General features: G+C 42.6%; 1 protein-coding gene across 1 annotated transcript in view; it reads left to right on the forward strand.

Annotated features, from left to right (window-relative positions):
- The first annotated feature begins 246 nt into the window (after positions 1 to 246).
- The window catches only part of NOX3 (NADPH oxidase 3), a 53,171-nt gene continuing 34,264 nt past the window's right edge, over positions 247 to 19,153 (forward strand). The window contains exons 1-7 of the mRNA XM_036414208.2: positions 247 to 324; positions 958 to 1,053; positions 1,165 to 1,275; positions 2,246 to 2,330; positions 11,889 to 12,034; positions 14,631 to 14,812; positions 17,164 to 17,293. Of these exons, the coding sequence (XP_036270101.1) occupies positions 280 to 324; positions 958 to 1,053; positions 1,165 to 1,275; positions 2,246 to 2,330; positions 11,889 to 12,034; positions 14,631 to 14,812; positions 17,164 to 17,293 (795 nt within the window). The 5' untranslated portion in view covers positions 247 to 279. The remainder of the gene's footprint in view (positions 325 to 957; positions 1,054 to 1,164; positions 1,276 to 2,245; positions 2,331 to 11,888; positions 12,035 to 14,630; positions 14,813 to 17,163; positions 17,294 to 19,153) is intronic.

Genomic DNA, 19,153 nt, shown 5'->3' on the forward strand with positions numbered 1-19,153 from the left:
ATTTAATAAAATGAGCTTTCTTTGCTTATGAGATCTTTGAAGAAAGGAATCATTAGACAGAGACTTGCCTTATATTCATCCAGGTCACGAGGCGTGTCAGTTCGGTGATGCGCCTTTGGCAAGAAGTCCTTAATTAGGAATTCCTCGAGAGCTGCTCCCAGTAGGTGCTTCCTAAGTCAAAAAGACAAAATAATTTAGCAGAGGAGCCTTGACTAAGGATGTAACTCAGGTGGATGAAAGGAATAATTTGCCAACAGCAGAAAAGTGCAAAGCTGCGAGATGGAGTGCTGGGTTTTGAATGAGAGTCTCTCGGTCATATTAGTAGTAAGTGTCATTTCTGCTATTCAACCTTAAATATATATATTGGATAGTCTTTGATTTTTAGAATAACTTGTAGAGGGATGCCAAATGGCTTGGAGTATTACTCTGGTTAAAAGAATAAAACTTGTTAGAAAACATTTACTAGATATATTTAATTTTCCCTTGCAGAATCATGTAAAGTTGTTTTCCGATTGAGTTTATTTTTAATTATTTTTAAAGTCAAGTAGCTTGTTTTTGCATAATGTATGAGTGCTTCTCTAAATCAAATGAAGTCTTTGAATTAGACTATGAAATTGGAATTTGTCTAGAGTACTTTCTGAGTTGTTTTTAAACAGCTCCTCCTTCTTCCTGATAGCGTTGATTTAAAGCGCAACCTAGCAATGTTGATTAGGGAGGTTTTGTACTTTCATAAAATTCTTTAAAGACTACACATACATGTTTAAAATGTTTTTATTAAGTTAATGATTTCTTACCAATATAATTACTGTCAAAAACTAACCTATAAAATAATTATATGGATTAATTCTGATTAACATTGAGAAGATATTTCACTTGAACTGAACCTCAAGTGATTTTGAAAAAAAAAAAAAAAGATTGAAGATCATATTGACTTGTTCACCTTTCATTCTACTCTAGCTCTCTTGGCTGGGAATTAATTTATATCTCTTTGTTGACACATTCCATTGGTATGAAGAGGAAGAATCTTTCTTTTACACACGAGTTATTCTGGGGGTAAGTAGAGTTGGTGACTACACATTATCATCTTAGAAAACAAAATGCATTCTGTTTTCCGGCTTCCTTGTTTTCACTGTGTCTCTCTCTCATATCTTTACACATGGACAGTCAACACTGGCGTGGGCAAGAGCATCTGCAGTCTGCCTGAATTTTAACTGCATGCTAATTCTCTTACCAATCAGTCGGAACCTTATTTCATTCATAAGAGGAGCAAGCATAGTAAGTTCTAAAGTATTTGAAATAAATTTAGTGGTTATGACGAACATAAGTGCCCTTGAACACAGAGTTGTGGCTTATTATGAAATCCCCAATCATCTTGTTTAGATTCAGGTTTAACATCAGAAATTGGTCCATCTGACTTGACTTTTGTTTTTGCCATTGACTCCCTGCATGGCATTGGGCCGGCGCTCAACCTTTCCCTGATGCACTTGCCCCCATCTGAAAAGTAGGGCCAATAAAATTGAGCTCATTCATCGGCATGAAAGTATTATAACAGCTTGAACTATTACCATTTCTGATTGAAGGGAGACAAATATGCAGCTGAGCCAAATATCACTACAGAAACATCTGAGTTCTCCAGAAAGCACAATCACAGGACACAGATTTTACTTTAACCCCTACTGGACATAATAGAACATTTCCTAATTATATTGATTTCACAGTGTTGGGTACTTAACTGAGGCTTATGCTAAACAGAGCAACACACTGCACAGAAAAATGACCTTCAAAAACCTTTAGTAGACAAATAAATTTGTATATATGTATTGTACATATATTAATATATATGTACTCATCATAAATTTATGACTATTTAGATGTGGGTGAGAATAGTGCCTTTATTTGTGTAATAAGGGAGAATTTGTAAACTACTAAACCACATTGATGACAATGATGGGTATCATCTTCATTTTCTAAATAAGCTGAACGTGAATATTAGCAGGTTTATTGTGGAGTTTTGACTTATAGCCAGGGTACTACTGGCTCAGTCATTTTTTTTTTAGTTGAAATTTTAGGAAGCCAATAATAACCATTTGGCTTTGCCTGTTGGACTAATTAATGTCCACTGTTTTTGTGTCACATTGCCCCCACTTCCATTATTTGAGGTAGAGGGTGGATCCTTTCCTTATCTCTCATGACACTGTCATCGCTGTGATATTTCCAAAACAAGACTTTATTTCTGTTCTCCTAGTGCTGCCGAGGACCATGGAGAAAGCAATTAGACAAAAACCTCAAATTCCACAAACTGGTCGCCTATGCAATAGCCGTTAATGCAAGTAAGTGCTTCTTAGTAACTGACAATGTCTAATGTTTAACTTTATAGCTTTGTTTATTTCCTCCCGCCAAAGGCTCGCCCTGAGGTAAAAGAAATCTTTGCCTTCCATCTGACCACATAAACCTTAGGCAAATGGATTTTTTAATGTCTAATTTACACTCCTGTGATTTTCTCTACCAAGCCTTCTGTTTCTCAGGGGAAAGTTTATGAAACTTCATTTTTATTTGTGAATAATTGAGCTTGGTGTTAATACAATGATAAATGCCTACTTGTCTATTGAATACTTCGTGATTCAATATAATTCACATCAGAAATAAAACTGTCCTATTTCAAAATTTTACTCACAGTCATAAGGAAGTGCCTATCAAATGGTATCATGGGCAGTAAAAAGAAAACAGAAAAGCAAGATCCTGTGAACAGGTTCTGAATAGTGCTGAGCTAGTGAATATAAAAGGATCTTGAAAAGACGTGAAGCTTTATAGGCATATAAAGTGTTATTGTTTTTTGTTTTGTTTTTTTTTTCTTGAATTGGAAAACAAGAGAATTCAAGAGAAAGGCACCTAGAAATTAATCTCCAAGGCCAAGGTTAAACTCTAAGGAGAAAGACAAGTGTGCGTGGTGGAGGCGGGGTAATAACCGACAAGCTTGTGGTTTTGTTGGACAAAAACTCCGTTGAAGTAAAAAGCTACCAGAGCGATAAAGACTTATGATTCAGGACTGTTTCCCTCCAACTAATTTAACTATAAAATGTTTTCCTCGTTTGCTTTTATCCTCTCATGCATAAATAATAGCAGAATAAAAAGAACACTCAAAACAAATGTGGGTTTAATTAAGCAACAAGACATGACAGACGGTGCCTGAGTGCCAATTAACACAACTTAGGGTGTGGGGAGCCTTCCCCATCGCTGTCTTAGGGTGTGGGGAGCCTTCCCCATCGCTGTCTTCAGCGCCGGATTAAACCAACCCAGGCGATGTTTGCAAAAAGTCTTTGTAGTTTGTTAAGAAATAAGAGTAAAGGGACATGACGTGCTAGAGGAAACCAGCTAAGGGCAAAGAGCAAGGCTAATTCACTTTTGTGCTCCAAGGCCTACAACAGGGCTAAGTACTATGCATAGGTGCCAACAACCTTTGATTAATGAGTGAATGCGTGAGAGTGAAGACTCAGGGAAGATTTCAGCTCAGAAATAGAAGTCTTTCCTGGACCTTGGAAATTATCCAAAATTAGAACAAGGGTCCCCTGAGAATACTGTCCTGGTTGGTGTCCAGGTGGATTCAAGATCTTTCCTTAGAAAGCTCTTAGAGAAGGAATTCAAGAGATTTCTAAGCTTCAATAAAATCTTAAGAATCTTTAATTCCTGCATTAAAAGAGGAGATAAGACACAGTAAAATGGCAGGAGGGATATTATCACTATGCAGTCACTTAAAGGCAAAATCAAACTCTAAAAGAAAGTTACAAAGATACTATAACAAGAAAGAACAACAACAAAAAAAAAAACCCATAGTATCAAAACACATCAGAAAAGAAGGCAAAGAGCAAGGGAAAATGTGTTATGTAATAGTTTTTCCTTAAACCTTTGTGCATGTAAATTTCTTTATATGTAACCATATATCAATAGCTCAAATGCATAAGCAATGTGTTTCAAATATCTCCCAAGTGCAAGATACTCCGATGGGCACCATAATCCTCTCAAGCTGGGACGGTCAGTGCTGTTTTCAGAATGGAGTATAACTTAGTAGAGGCAGCAGTTAGAATCAAGTTATTGTATACCCCGGTAGCAGGAGATTGGTTGTGCGGTCTCAGAGGAGGCCCTTCCTTCCCTCTGTGGAATTAAAAGAACACTAACACCATCTACCCATCCCTAGAAATGTGCAGACTAGCTAGCTGTCAGGAGTGGACCGGTGGAAAACCTACTGACTGTAAGGTCACTCACTTATGCTAGTTGCAAAGAGGCTGGAATCTGAGTTTAGGGTGGTGGGCAGACTCCTTCGTCAAGCCCTGCCTTCTACTCCAGTCTCATCTCTCCCACACTCCCTTGCTTTTCCTCCTCAGAGGGCCCAGCTACTGGCAGTCCCTGCGTGTCTGTGCCATGGCTCTTGCTTTTCCCTGTGTCTGAAATGCACTTCCTCTCTTCCCTGAGCGAGATGTCACTGCTTCCAGGACCCCTTGACTGGTCTGCCTCCCCTTGACCCACCAGGGCTGGGCTGTCCGCCCCCCTCCCTTGGGGGCCATAATCACACCTCTTCTAACAAGAAGAAGTTCTCAGATTCTGATTACCCCAGTGGCTGGGACAGTGCCCTATGCATCCTTGCTTCTTAATAGAATCTCAACAAAGTTGGTCAAATCTGAGGATGAGTAGGCGTCGACCAGCAGGCCGAAGAGGTTGACGGAATGACTGGGAAAGGTTCAAGACATGTCAAGAGTCCTTCAGTTTAGGGTGCAGAAAGCAGTGTGTGGGCAGGGAAGAGATTCAAATGATGCCAATTGTCCAAGATAATAGACCTTTGATGCCCAAAGCGTTAAAGGAAAAACTATTTCACATTTCCCCCTGTTCTCTGCTTTCTGTTCTGATGTGTTCTGATGCTGTGGGTTTTTGTTTTGTTTTTTTTAGTTGTTGTTGTTCCTCCTGCTTATATAATAGAATCTTTGTAACTTTCTCTTCGAGTCCAATCCTGGTGCAACAAGAAAAATAAGGGTGCTGCTTCTCCTTCTTTCCCTCACAAACCCCTGGAGAGAACGGTCTCTCCAGCCTCCTCGCACTGGAACCCCCATGCTCTGCCAGCTCCTCTTCTCCCACCGCCATGGCAACCAGCGGGCTGCAGGGCTTTCCAATCCCAGCAAAGGCAGGAGGGCGGGGAGAGATGGCTCGGCTTCTCCCAAACCCTGGCACAGCCATTATGACATCTCACAGTCCCTCAGAAAGGCGGCTGGCAACGGCACTTTGAGAGAAAACAAGAAAAAAACAAGCGCAGCCTGGTTTCATGGCTGCTTTGCACACTGTGCCTGTCCTTCTGCTGTCCTCTCCCGGGAGCCGCGGGGAGCGTCCGGGCCGGTGCCCACTCTCTTATCATCGCCCATCAGGCTGCTCCTCAAACAGCCCACCGGCTTCAGAGAGGTGGGCAACCTTGGCCGAGGCACGTCCTGCTGAAGCCGGGGTGCCAGCCTGGTTTCTCACAGGTTCCCGAGAAGCTGAACTGCAGGCTCTAATTGGTTTAAAGGCTGTAATTAGAGCCGGTAGAAGCAGGCCAGGAGGAGGGGGGACAAACGATGTATCTGTAATCAAGGGCATCACCGAAAAGGCAGCAACAGGAACTCCCTCCTGCTGGCTTCCTGCCTGCCTGCCTGCCTGCCTGCCTGCCTGTGATAGGGCTGCTGGAGTGCTCTTCAGCCTCCAAGAAATCATTTCAGGGACCCGTAACCCCACTGGTAGGAAAATCATAGTTTCACAGCCTCTTCGTTCTTATGAATGCAGATCTTTCTGGACTCTCTGGTCCACGGCCGACCTCGGGAGGCCCTGCCAATGGGGTAGCAGCGCTTGGAGCATGAGCTTCCTGCAAAGGGGGCTGTCAGCAGTGACCCGGGCAGCCCCCTCCAGCAAATTCCGCAACTTGCATCTGCTAGTTTCCAGAGGATTACTGTTACCCACCGGCAGCTCCCGATGGGCTGCTAAAATTAGGTTACAAAGCTCAGGAAACATACCAAGGACAGGCTGAGGCTTGGGCTCAGAATGAGGCAGGAGGGTGAGCTCAGAACCTCAGAATGGGGCAGGTACTGAGAAGGAAGATGTGGAGGCCTCAAGGCAGAGAACAGCTGGGAGGCCCTAATTCTCAAAGCCTGCGACCCCAAAGAGATGCTTCTGATCCGGGTTCGCTTCAGGCATCGGGAGCTCCAAGGAGACTCTCTCCCCAGGCCTGCCAAACGCGATTACATTTGATTCACAAACGAGTGTCGCGCACAGGGTGCCAGAGTCAATATATGTTCCTGCGGAAATCAGACCACAGAGTCCAAAGTTTGGGGCCAGGCTTTCCCTGTCGGAACGCAGCCAAGACTTGTCCCTGGGTCTTTCTTTCTAATGGCTGCTTCATTAGGGGGTGACCAACTCAAAAATAACGGGAACTGACCCCCTCCTACCCTCCCCAGACTCTCCCTCCACTGTGTTTCCTTTCATCTCCTGGAAAATATAAAGAAGGAGAGAAGGAAGGAAGCAGAACTTTCTCAGAGCAACCGGCTCTAATTGTAGCCTCTATGATATTTTTGCTTCACTCTTCAATAAAAGCTCCTTATCCGAACTCAGAAGTTCACACGCCAATTAAATGTGCATTTGTAGTTTTGTCCGAGATTGCTGCTCTCTTTGAGCTGGAAAAGTACAATACTTCGGTGAGAAAATGAAACTGTGGGGAGACCCCAGAATAGCATCTTTTAGCCCGGCGTTCCGGAGGGCTCCGGAAACATGCAGCTCGCGCTCTCCCACGGGCTCAGCACCGCGTCCTCAGAGGCACTAGCGGAGCCCACCTGGGCAGCCACAAGACTTAGAATGCCTCTTTAAGCCAGGGCTGATTTTGAAAACATATGAAAGCATGCGCGTCATGTTTGCCTTACTTTCATATTGAACTGTAGATCCCTTTCAGATGATAAATGTTCCTGGTTCACTGCAGACAGAGACAGAGAAGACAGGTAGCTAGAAGAGAGCTTTGAAATTGTGTAGTTCAGTCCAAGTCTCCCATTCCATAGATGGGAAAATAGAGACTGGAAAAAAAGTCAAGTAACTAAGGGGTAGTCTCTTCATTACTTTTTATCCGACATAATGTCAAATCTAATAACATGATATGATTCTGATGATTTAAGAGAGAGAAAAATAAAATCACATCACATACTTAAAACCACTGTCCCTGTAAACTTAGGTATCATGGTTATTCCTATTAAACTAACTAAAATGTATAAAGGGAGAATCTAAAATATAATGTCTGAAAATGAACAAATCAGCATCTGTCCTGGTATCTAGCAGGTCCCAATAGCCCTGGATTTGGTGACTGGGATATTCTTAATTCCAAGCCATGATCATAATAACATGATCGATTAAAGAGGAAATAAAATGTTTAGACAAAGTGGACACAAGCAGATTTCTTTCTGAGATACATAAAATAAGATATTCTACTTTTTATCTTCTACCTATTAAAAGAAGAAGGAGGAGGAGAAAAACCAAGATGGAGGCAGCTAGAGCACAGGAACATGAATTTTTAAAAAATATATTTTTTGTTGTTGATTTTTTACAGAGAGGAAGGGAGAGAGAGAGAGAGAGCTAGAAACGTCGATGAGAGAGAAACATCGACCAGCTGCCTCTTGCACACCCTCCTCTGGGGATGTGCCCGCAACCAATGTACATGCCCTTGACCAGAATCGAACCGGGGACCTTTCAGTCCACAGGCCGACGCTCTACCACTGAGCCAAACCGGTTTCAGCAGGAACATGAATTTTAAAGTACATGAAAAAAAACTGCAAAGAATAGTTTTCAACCAATCACCTCAGGAGCTACCTCTGGAAAAGCCCCTTCGGTTCCCTTATATGACCTCATTCGTTTCTTCAGCTCTGCAATGGAGACCTGGCAATACCAATACACACATAGTTCAATATTTTTGTTCACTCAATAAATATACTTAAATTTAGTTTTAACAGTGTCCAATTCTCATGTGGAAATCCGTCTAATAGAAAACAGATTGTGATCAACAGCTCATTACACATAAGAATGTTATAAAATGTAGAGTATAAGACATGGAATTTATCCTGTATTCCCTTTCCAACTGTCACATGTAGATAATGAAGTGGGAAATACATCACTTAATTTTATTTGAAGCTCAGTCTCTATTTCTGGGAAATGGGAACAGCTCTGGCTGGTGTGTTTGATGTAGGCCACGGAGGAAGAATAAAACGAACTAAGAGCAGAGGAGTGCGGGCAAAAGAGGTGGAATGTGAAAGCAGTGTGTTTACCCGCCCACTATGATGGCTCCAAAGGTTGTGCTCACTCAGGTCTTAGGAGTTATTTGACTCTAGATTAAAGAGACCAATAAATATTTGAAGAGTTGTAGCTAAGCCCATGGGAGGTATTTGCTTTCAGTAAAAAGTAAGGTATAACAATTATTGATTCATGAAAAAAGCCCACAATACAACTTAAAGATTTTTTTAAATGGGGCCCCGGAGTCCAGAGAATGGGGTTGAATCCCAGCTTTCATTAATGAACTGCAATTTCCTTAATGTTTTGAATATTGGTCTGTAAAATGGGAATAAAACTAAAACCTAAAGATTAAGAGATAATATGTTTAAAGCATTTATAACAGTGTTCAGAATATAAACAGCATTCAGTATACATTAGCCATGGGAAACATTACCTGTTTTTACAAACATGCAAGTAATGATCAGGAAATCGCTATTAGGAATACCAGACATGGTTCGTGTTTAACTTAGCAAGAAGTTTCTATTTTATTCATGGCTTATAGAAAGGGACTGCTCCTATGTGAGGTTTTCTAGCTTTGAGGAGGCTGAGTCTAAGATAGGCAGCCCTTTCATAGACGTGGATGCATATGTTGACGAATTGGAGCATAAGGAGAAAATACAGTCTCTTGGGTGCTAACCTCACAGAACCATAAGGAGACAAATCAGTATCACAAACTGAGAAACACTATCACTGGCTTTGCCTTCAAAGGTGAGCCCCAACAAAACTATATTTACTTGATTTCTACTTAAAGGCTACAAAAATGTGCAAATAATATATATCAGCATACTGTTCCAACAATGTTGCATCTACAGATCAACTTCTTGACCCTTTTTTTCTCTCTGCAATTTCATTGTCACTCAGTAAATCATTATTCCATACATAGTGGTACTAAGCAATGTGCCAGGTATTGAGGTTTCAAGCTGAACAAGACTTTTTTCTTTTTAGGTTAACTAATTTTATTTTCAATTACAGTTCATACTTAATTTTATTTTGTACTAGTTTTATGTGTTCAGCATAGTGGCTAGACAATTGTATATTTTACAAAGTGTCTCCCCTTCCCTTAATATTTTCATTAACCCCCTGGCATCATACATAGTTATTCCAATATTATCGACTGCATTCCCTATGCTGAACTTTACATCCCTTCACCCTTTTCACCCAGTCCCTGACCCCCCAGCCCTCTAGCAGCCATCAATCTGTTCTCTGCATATATAAGTCTGTTTCAATGTTGTTTGTTCGTTTATTTTGAACATGAACAAATCTTGAAGCATCCATGTCCATTGGGAAGCGTAGATATAAATACTCATAACAATGTTGCCTGGCGAATGTTATAATCAAGGTATCAGTAGTGCCTGTGGAATTGAAGAATGCTCAATTAAAAACAACTTTTGAGTTGAGTCAAAGCATGAGGAGAACTTTGTAAGGCACAAAGGGAATTGCTCTGATAGAAGGAACCCGAGTGACAGAGAGGCTAAATAGAAGATGATGTTTCTAAATATATTTTCTACAAGGGCAGCAGGGACTAAAATGACACCAATGGTCTCAAAAGTTGTTGCTGTTCCTTTTCCCTAATTCCCCCATGCCTCAGCCTACAACATGCAGCCTGGAGGGTCCCAGAATCCACCCACTACTTGTAAAGACTGAATAATAGTAGAGGCCTCTGCTAGTTTTCAATGTGGGTACAGAACAAAAAGAAGAAATAATGTATGTCAACTGGGAAGTTATCTATGCCTAGAAATGAATTCTCATTTCACACTTGAATCTGATTCCAACAGTGGGTGTCAACTGGCCACCCAGCAGGGGTTCCATTTGCAGGAAAAGCATAAGGATTTCCTTGTCTGTCTGTAAGGCTGATGGCTGGCTTCCCCACAGAGTTCACAAGACAGAAAAAGGAGGAGCAGCACTGGGCACAGATTCCTCAGGCTGCATGATGTTCTGTTCCTGGGCTTGTGGTCTTGATTTAGAATTCAGACACCATCAATTCCCAGAATTAGAAAGCTGAGTTTTCTTCTTAAGACTACAGAGAGGGAGGTGGCTTTCAGTCAAGATGTCAGTGTAGGTGCCGAGACTGGTTTGGCTCAATGGATAGAGCGTCGGCTTGGGGACTGGAGGGTCCCGGGTTCGATTCCAGTCAAGGGCATGTACCTTGGTTGCGGGCATATCCCCAGTAGGCGGTGTGCAAGAGGCAGCTGATTGACGACTCTCTCTCATCGATGTTTCTAACTCTCTATCTCTCTCCCTTCTTCTCTGTACAAAATCAATAAAATATATATTTAAAAAAAAAAAAGATGTCAGTGTAGGTAAATACGGTTCTTAAAACCTCCCACACCACATCAAACTTACAGCTAAACTACAGAACCATCATTCAGCTGAACAGAAGTCCTATAACTAAGGATAAAAAGACTTCTCGGAAGAGCTGAGATGCAGAAGGTGCTGGTCCCACAACCAAGTGTGGTGGTTAAAACCTGGAAGAACATCTCAGCTGCGGTGGTCCCTGAAGAGCAAGAGGTCCCAGTCCCACACATTCTCCCCCACCCTCAGCCCAGGGTTCCACTGCTAGGAAAATAAGACCCCATAACTTCTGGCTGTAAAAACCAGCATGGATGGTGGCTGATGGAAATGGAGGTTGCTAGAGTCCCAGGCATTCTCTTAAAGACCTGCCTACACGGATTTAATCACTCCCTCTGTGCTCCAGCACTGGGGAAGCAGCTCAAAAGGTGACAGGGACCTACCTCTGGGGAGAAATTGAATTATCTGGCTTTGGGAAAAGTGTTGCAGGGGCAGCACATACTTATTTCACTTCCAGAATGATCACATGTTTATAATTAAATTATGGTGAATCGAGATTTAAATTTTTTCTTAATATAATCAGTATGAATGTGGAAAATCATACAACATATTTTAGGAAGTATTCAATTCACTCCATTTAAGATACTGGTTAAGACACACAGTGCCAGGGTTCTTTCCCCAGCCTTACAAAGGGTTCAGCATTCTGGAAAAAGGGGCTGCGAGTAGATTCAAGAAGGAGCCCTAGGATGAAAGATCATTTTGAAAGGCATTGGGGGTCAGAGGAGCTTCAGCTAAAGGGAGCTAAAGATTCCTTCCTTTTCCAAGGACCCATGCTTTTATTCTAACACAATTTGTCCTTAAGGCAAGGTGGAAATATACACTTCAAAGGATAAGATACCAAAGGGTACAATACAGAAGCATTATCAGTTTTGGAAATAGCCTACATTCAGGTATTTGGCCAAGAAGGCAATAAAATGCCCTGAACTGTCTGGCAGTTAACAATCCTATTCAGGTTTGGGGGAAGTGCTGGTTAGCCATTTCCAACAGGTAAACTACATATGTGGCTCACCTTTGTTGAGCCTTCCAAGCTTCACCAACCTTTGGTAAAACTCTTGTAATTATTACATGCTGGAATTAGTTTTTGGCAGCATGGGTAGCTCACTCTGCCTTGGGATTATAAATACCACAGCAGAAAAGCTTGACCATGTAAACCTTGAGTTTCTGAGTAACTACAGAGGAAGAAACCACATGGCTCATGGCCCATGTTGCCTCCTTCTCTGCAGCCATCCACATCGTGGCACATGCTTGCAACCTGGAGCACTACCACCAGGGTCAGTCATCAGAGGCCAGGGGACTTCTGGCTGCACTTTCCAAACTGGGCGACACTTCCAACGAGAGCTACCTGAACCCCATCCGGACCTTCCACACGGTGAGCTCTTGCCCGCTGCCTACTTCTTCGTCTGAAAAACATGTCCTTTTCTGATCCCTTTTACAATCAAGAACAATGTATTCCAAAAGCTTTTCATAAAAGAGCTCGAGAGAAGTTACTGCCAGATGTTAACATTAATTTCACTTTTTTTAAAAAAGTTATTTTCTTTCTGCCAATAAATGTTTGCTAAGAGGTTATGAGTAAGGAGAAAAACTGATGCCACTCAATTTGTTTCTAACAAAAAGTAATAATAAATATGCCTTAATAGGAAATGCAGTAACCTGTTAAATGGCTAATCTTTAAAATTTTAGATGTTTTTTTTTGCCAAATGTTAGACTCATAAAGAATGTGAAGTGCCATATAAATCCAGGGATTATAAATTAGGTGTCTTCATTTTCAATTTGCAAAGTGTGTTCTGGATCAGTTTTCCTGTCATATTTTGGCACTCGTGTGACTAGCTAGTTTGCCAAAATCAGATGCTAGGCAAAGTAGCCACTTTCCTCATGAGGCTAGCCTGGCTAGTGACCTCATTCATGCTAAGTATCTTTGGGCAGAGAGAGGCAGCACATGTGGGAAACAAAAAGAAAACCAAACCAGTAGCCACAGAAATTCACCTGGAGAGACTATGACATTCCTCTTGCTTAATCTACCCCTTGCCTTTCTCCAAATATGATCTGAACCTTTCATCATGAGCTACCATCTTGGAATATGCATCCAGAACATTCATCCTATTTGGAAAAAAATCTGTATTGCTCAAAGAAGAGCCCCAAGACAATACACTCCAGACATGGAAATCTCTCCCTTACCCTCTGGGCCATTTTGCCCAGGCAGCCTTATTTGAAGAAGCAAAATTCAAAGCCTCTTTTTGGGGAAATTCTTCCATGTCATGTCCCCTAATTATCCCAAAGATCATTTCCAATGTGAGTGAGACCATCGGTCAAGTAAACCTACATTTTTTTTAAAGCTGATAACAGTTAAAAGGACAAGTTTCAAAGTCACAAATCAAAACTAGAAATGCCCTAAACCTGTGGGAAGGCCTTGGGGTACTCATTTGAGCCTCAGCGTTTATCTGGGCACGTTAACTGTTTTCTTCGAGAAGGCTCTGGAGAGTTCATTTCCACATAAGACCAAGAATAAATCTCAACATTTTAAAGAGACCATATAGCAAATAACATTTATTATAAATACATTTAAAGCAATTTAACAGGATGATTAAGCTACTTCCAATATAGTTATTTCAAAAAATACTAGTAGTAATCTACCACAGATCTACTGATCAAGTCCAAAAACCTTCTAATGTGGGGTATTTGGAGAAAGATGAGTATCAGTAACACCAAGTATATTTTACAAAGTATTTCTAAATTTTAGAGGATACATTGCAACTCAAACCAGTCGGTAAGGATGGTGCAAGAAGAGGGACATAGGGATTTGCTTTAATAAGCAGCGGAATGATTTGGAATTAGCACGTCATGTGATGTAAATGGTTTTCTAAAATATGTGAGTGCACTTGGAAAACATCTTTTAAATGTTTTGGACTCACCCTTCCAATTTCATTTCCACCATTTGCTCTATGAAGAAGAAAAAAATAAACATCAGAGAAGTCCCCGTCCAAATTACCTAGCAACTCAAGGCAACCCAAATTAATGAGATTTTACTGACAAAAGATACAGTGGGAGTTTATTAAGCTCACAGTCGTCTCAACGATAGTAGCACCGTGTATGAATACTAATGACTTGACGAGAATATGGGAAACTGACAATAAACACAAAATGCTTTGTGATTTATATTCTAAGAGGCTATTGAACCATCCCCGGCACTCACAGGTCGGAATGCTGGCCTTTTGGCAGAGCATGCCAGATAAGAATAGCCGCATCTTTATTGATCACCTCGGATTTGCAGAGTCTTATGCCGAGCCTCCTGAGGTGGCATGAAAGAAATGCAAGTCATGGTCCTTCCAATTAAAAAGCAAAGGCGAGGCATTGCTAACTAGCAGAGGGGCAGGGGCAGCCTCTGCCTGACTCTGAGGCCTCCCAGGGACCTCTCGGGAACAGCATCTCTTTGTGCTAAGATGCAATTAAGCAAAAGGATCCACATTTTTGCCTTAAAAATTAAAAACTTGAAACTCAGATATATCTCGCAGTATTTGATCTTAAAATGTTCTTTCCGATAGTGCCCTAATTTCGGTTCAAACTAGTATCTTTGACCTGAAAATTGATTTGTACAGATGAAAAGTGAAGCTAATGAAATGCATTTGATGAAATTTTCACAAAGCGAATGCCTGCCATCAGGTGGGGGGAGGCCAGGGAAAAGGAACTCCCTTCTTGAGTTGTATGGGGACCATTTTGAAGCAAATGCAGGGTGGGGTATGAGTGGGTTTACAGTATCAGTGTGCGAAATTAGTTTATTCCTGTGTTACTGTTTGCTATTTATTGTCTGACTTTCCATACGAACAACTATAAACCTACTTTTGCGCCACCCTGTGTATGTGTCCGGTTAGAACATTTGAGTTGCTCCTTGCTTGGACTCTCAAGTGTTGGCCCTCAAATGCAAAAATGTGAACTAAAACATGGATACCCTGGCGCCTGCTTCTCTTCAGAACACCACTTCCGAGCTGCTCATGACGATCACGGGCATTTCCGGCCTGATGATCTCTCTGGCTTTCATCTTAATCGTGACTTCTTCCACCGAGTTCATCAGACAGACCTCCTACGAGTTGTTCTGGTACACACACCACCTCTTCATCATCTTCTTCATCAGCTTGGCTATCCACGGGGCAGGGTAAGTCCGTACTGTGCTCAATGTGCAAGCTTGTATCTCTGAGAAAGTCCTTTAGGTGGAAAAACATGACATGCAGGGGGCTAAAGGACACGTAGATCACAGGGAAAAGCACACTCTGTGTGGCACACTCACCGTGACTCCTTTCTCAGTAAAAGTGAAGAGAAGTGACATAGGCTTTGAGGTATTATATTTCTTTTTCTTCAGTAGCTCTGTTGGGGAGTCTTGGCATGTTTATAAAATGCAGGAATTGTAATGAAGGTTGATGACAATAGAGGCATGCTTCGTCGAGAACCTACTCCCACAATCCAGTGCTTGTGGCATTAGTCAGGATGTATATTTTTGGACACCCATATTCACTTCTGCCTCCTCCCATGCCCCACACTGGACGCCCCTTCCATCTCAGCCCCACCCCAGGGAGGGGTCATACTTCTGCTGCTGTCGCTCCTGTGCCTAAGAGTTCCCCCACTCTCCATAGCTTGTCTGACACATGGACACAGTGGAAGGAAGAATTGCCTCTGGGGCATATAGCACCTGCCCAACTGCCTGCCCCTCTGCTGATCCTCAGGAATCTTGTCAACCAGCGTTCGCATTGCTGCTTTCTGACTAAGGCTTTCTAGTCTCTTTTAACTTTAAATACCTGTAACCAGCTCCTCTGCGTGTGTGATCAGTCCCTGACTATCCATCTTGAAGGGGGTGTAGTCCCAAAGGGTTTCACCCCAAAGACTGTCCGTCCCTCCTCAGATTCTTCTCCCAGGGCCGGTGTTAACCCCCGTAGTGCATCTAAGAGGCTCTTCCTAATCCATGTGAGTCTAGAAGTCTCTTCACAACACGTATGCGTGTACTGCCCCCATCCCACAGCCCCCACCCCTCCGCCCCCCGTCCCACTGCCCCTGCGTTCACACCCTGGCACATCGTCCAAGTACAAGAGGATTTCAATGGGCAGTGCTCCGCTGAGATATTTTTTAATATCCAAATACCATTTCATAAGATGGCATTTTTAGTCATTTTAACTGAGTTGAAAGGCTTATTTTGGGATAAGGGCCTCATCTAATCTTCTCAGCTTGAAGTATTTTACAGCTACTGTTTACAGCAAAAAGTAATTTGCAAATTTCCAGTAAAGGAGGATTATTGGAATGTGTTGAAGCCCACTAATCTTCCTATTATGGGATGGCATAGATGAAGACATAACAAAATCTAAAAAATTTCAAAGACACAGCATTGATGGACTGTCCTGTGGCTTCTTTAGATGATACAGGGAATGTTGCCTGCAGCCTGAGAAGGAAGGTGTTAAAATTACAGGTCCTTTTCCTCCAGCTCCTGTGTATTATCTCCCCTTCTTGTATCTGGGGAGATCCAGAGGTAGTTTTGCTCCTCTAAGTCAGAGGGGTGTTATCTGGATGACTTCCAGAAGCAGATGGGACACAGGCCAAGAGATTAGCTCTCCAACTGCGTTGCTGCTCCCTCCCCGATCCTGCTAATGCAAGGAGACAGGCCACCAGGGCCATGAGCCTTTGTGACGCTCACAAGAAGCATGTTTCTCAAAAACAAACCAATGTATTCTATTCAGACTAGTAAACACTTAGGGGCCGAACAACTACCAGAATACCCAACCTCAGGGTCTTGTGCTTTGTAGCCTGGGCACCATGGGTGCATCAAGGAAATTGTACCAGAGCTCCTAGCCAAAGGTCAGTCAGCACTGTCTTTGTGGCAAACACATCATGGAAGGATGACAGGCCTCCATCCAGTCCTCTGTTCGCAAGGCCAGTGTCTTCTCTCGCTCTCAGGTTTGACCATCTAGTCCTAAAGACGCACTTCGCACTGACCTACTGGGACCCTGTCAAACACTAAGCCTGCCAGTGGTCACCAGGGGGGAAATATTATTATTCAAGGCACTTCCTCTGACTTCTTCACCTAAAAACTTCCAGGTGCTCAGAAACAAACCAAAAGGGGAGAAGTTAAATAAACCTGCAGAAGACTCAAACAGTACAAAGTTAGCCAATTAGCCCGAATCAGTAATCAGGAGGAGATGTAACCTAATTAAATCCAACAGTCTACAAAAGGATGTGTTCAAACAATTTCCCTTCATTATAAATTCTCTAACACAGACGCTTTCCATTTAACACGGGATACCACCGAGGGACCCTTCTGTTCTGAAGTCTTCAAAGTTCCTCGGAGCTTCTTAGGTTCCCGTTTTTAAAGGTGCTGAGGGGAATGAACGGATGAGAGCCCGTTGTGAGACAGTGGCGGTGTGATTCCAGGGCCCATGGTGGGGTGTATCTGGGGTGTCACAAGGCTTCACTACGTCAATATAAAATGTTGGGGTTTTGTTTTGTTTTGTTTCTAATGGCAAGTCGGATTGTTCGAGGCCAAACCCCTGAGAGCCTCTCACGACACAACGTCACCTTCTGTAGAGACCACTATGCTGAATGGCAGGCGGCTGCCTCGTGCCCTGTGCCTCAGTTTTCTGGAAAGGAGCCTTCGGTAAGAATGAAGCTTTTAAAAATAGCTGTCTCCATAGGGAGAACTAGAGCTCTTTTAGGCTTGAGAAAAAAACAGCCCATGTCACCACTAGACAAAGCCAAGTCTCCATTAAGTGTGCTAATGGAGAAATCGAGTTATGGATAATTTCAAAAAGAGCTTTACTGCCTAAAGCACTCTGTCTGATTTGATATGTGTTCCACTTACGTTGAAATGGGGATGTCTCATATTGTGGGAATTCATAGCACCACGAACACAGTCATATCTCTAGGGGAATTAGAAAGACTTGTAATTCCGGTGTGGCTCAGTGGTTGAGTGTCAGACCATGCACCAAAAGGATGCTGATTTGATTCCTGGTTGGGGCACATGCTCAGGCTGTGGGCTCGATCCCCAGCAGGGGGCATGCAGGAGGCAGCCAACCAATAATTCTCTCTCATCATTGATGTTTCTCTCTCTTTCTCTCTCCCTCTCCCTTCCTCTCTCGCTAAAAAAAATCAATAAAAACATATTTAAAGAAAGAAAGCCGCGTGGCTCTCCATCCTTTGTTCTCAGCAAGCTCAGCTCCCTGCCCCTCCACTGCATTCTGAGAACGAACAGCATCGCCTCTCAAAGGAGCGTGATGCCACAACCAGATGAGAACATGCCCTCCTTCTAAGCCTGTCCTCCTTTCTCTAACTTTTGGGACAGAAAAAATGGGGGTGTTAATGCATTTGCTTTCTGTTCTAATTAAGCTCCCACAACTGAAATAATGACAATAGGAGCCAAAGAGAGACTTTAATTAGAGTGGATGGTAGTGCCCGCAAGATCTCAGAAGTAAGGTTTCCTGGTGTGCTGTAATCATTTCTGTTGATGGCATTGGAAAATAGAAATAATAATCCTATTTGGTCTTCTCTGGTATCTTAGAACAACACAAACCTTGGGACAGCTGGGTGATGTGTAAAAAAATAAATAATGAAGCCCAGAGATTAAAACTAGAAGAAAACAAGTGCTCTCCCCCAGGGTGGGTGGGGGGGCCAAAAAAGTCATAAAAAATGGACTCATAGTATTTAACAGAATATAAATCGTGGGATTTTAGGGAATTAGGTCATCAACTTTGGAAGAATAAAACAACCGACTTTTTCTAAAATCCTCAAATGCATTAAATTAAGCACTGGATTTTAAGGTGAAAACTGCTGGGAAGAATGTTTAAAACAGAGCGAACTGGGATAGATGTGCCCATCGACTGTGGGTCCTTTAATGGCCAGTATAGATTGTCTCTGTCTTAAACTCAACTATCGCTAGCCAGTACCCAGCCTGCATATTAATGGGGAACGTGAATGCCTCTCTAAAATCTCCAGCTCCAGCGTCTCCATAAAAAAATCAATATCCCTCCACACACCTCATGCATACGGACCAGAGGCTGCTGCCGGCAGCAGCAGATGCCGGCATTAATTATCATTAAGAGGGAGAACTTACCCGTCTCTCTAACTCGCCCCTGCTACACCTCCTTGCACACCCAAACTCGTGTTGTCACTCTTGCCTATTATTTTTAATGGATCCTAATTCAAAGTGTGTGTGGGCTGTGCAATTACTGCTTGGCTGGGTGCGCAGTGTTCTCTCTGATGTCTTGGAGACGCTGAGTCCAGAAGGCATCCCAAGGACAAGCTGGGGCTCCTGCACTTCAAGGCGCCACATGCACCCTGTCTTTGCAGGACTCCTTCCCCTTCTCTTTGCCTCCCTTAACTAGGTGTGTTTTCACGGTGCTTTTATCAATGGAATATTTCCACTCACCCTCAGCGGTGCACTACTCCCTCGTTACATCACCTCCTAGAAACTGAATTGATCAAAGGAACCAATTATACCTTGCAGTCCCTTCTCCCCCAC

The sequence above is a fragment of the Pipistrellus kuhlii genome, unplaced genomic scaffold (assembly GCF_014108245.1).
Source record: "Pipistrellus kuhlii isolate mPipKuh1 unplaced genomic scaffold, mPipKuh1.p scaffold_m20_p_5, whole genome shotgun sequence".
In the NCBI taxonomy this organism is placed as follows: domain Eukaryota; kingdom Metazoa; phylum Chordata; class Mammalia; order Chiroptera; family Vespertilionidae; genus Pipistrellus; species Pipistrellus kuhlii.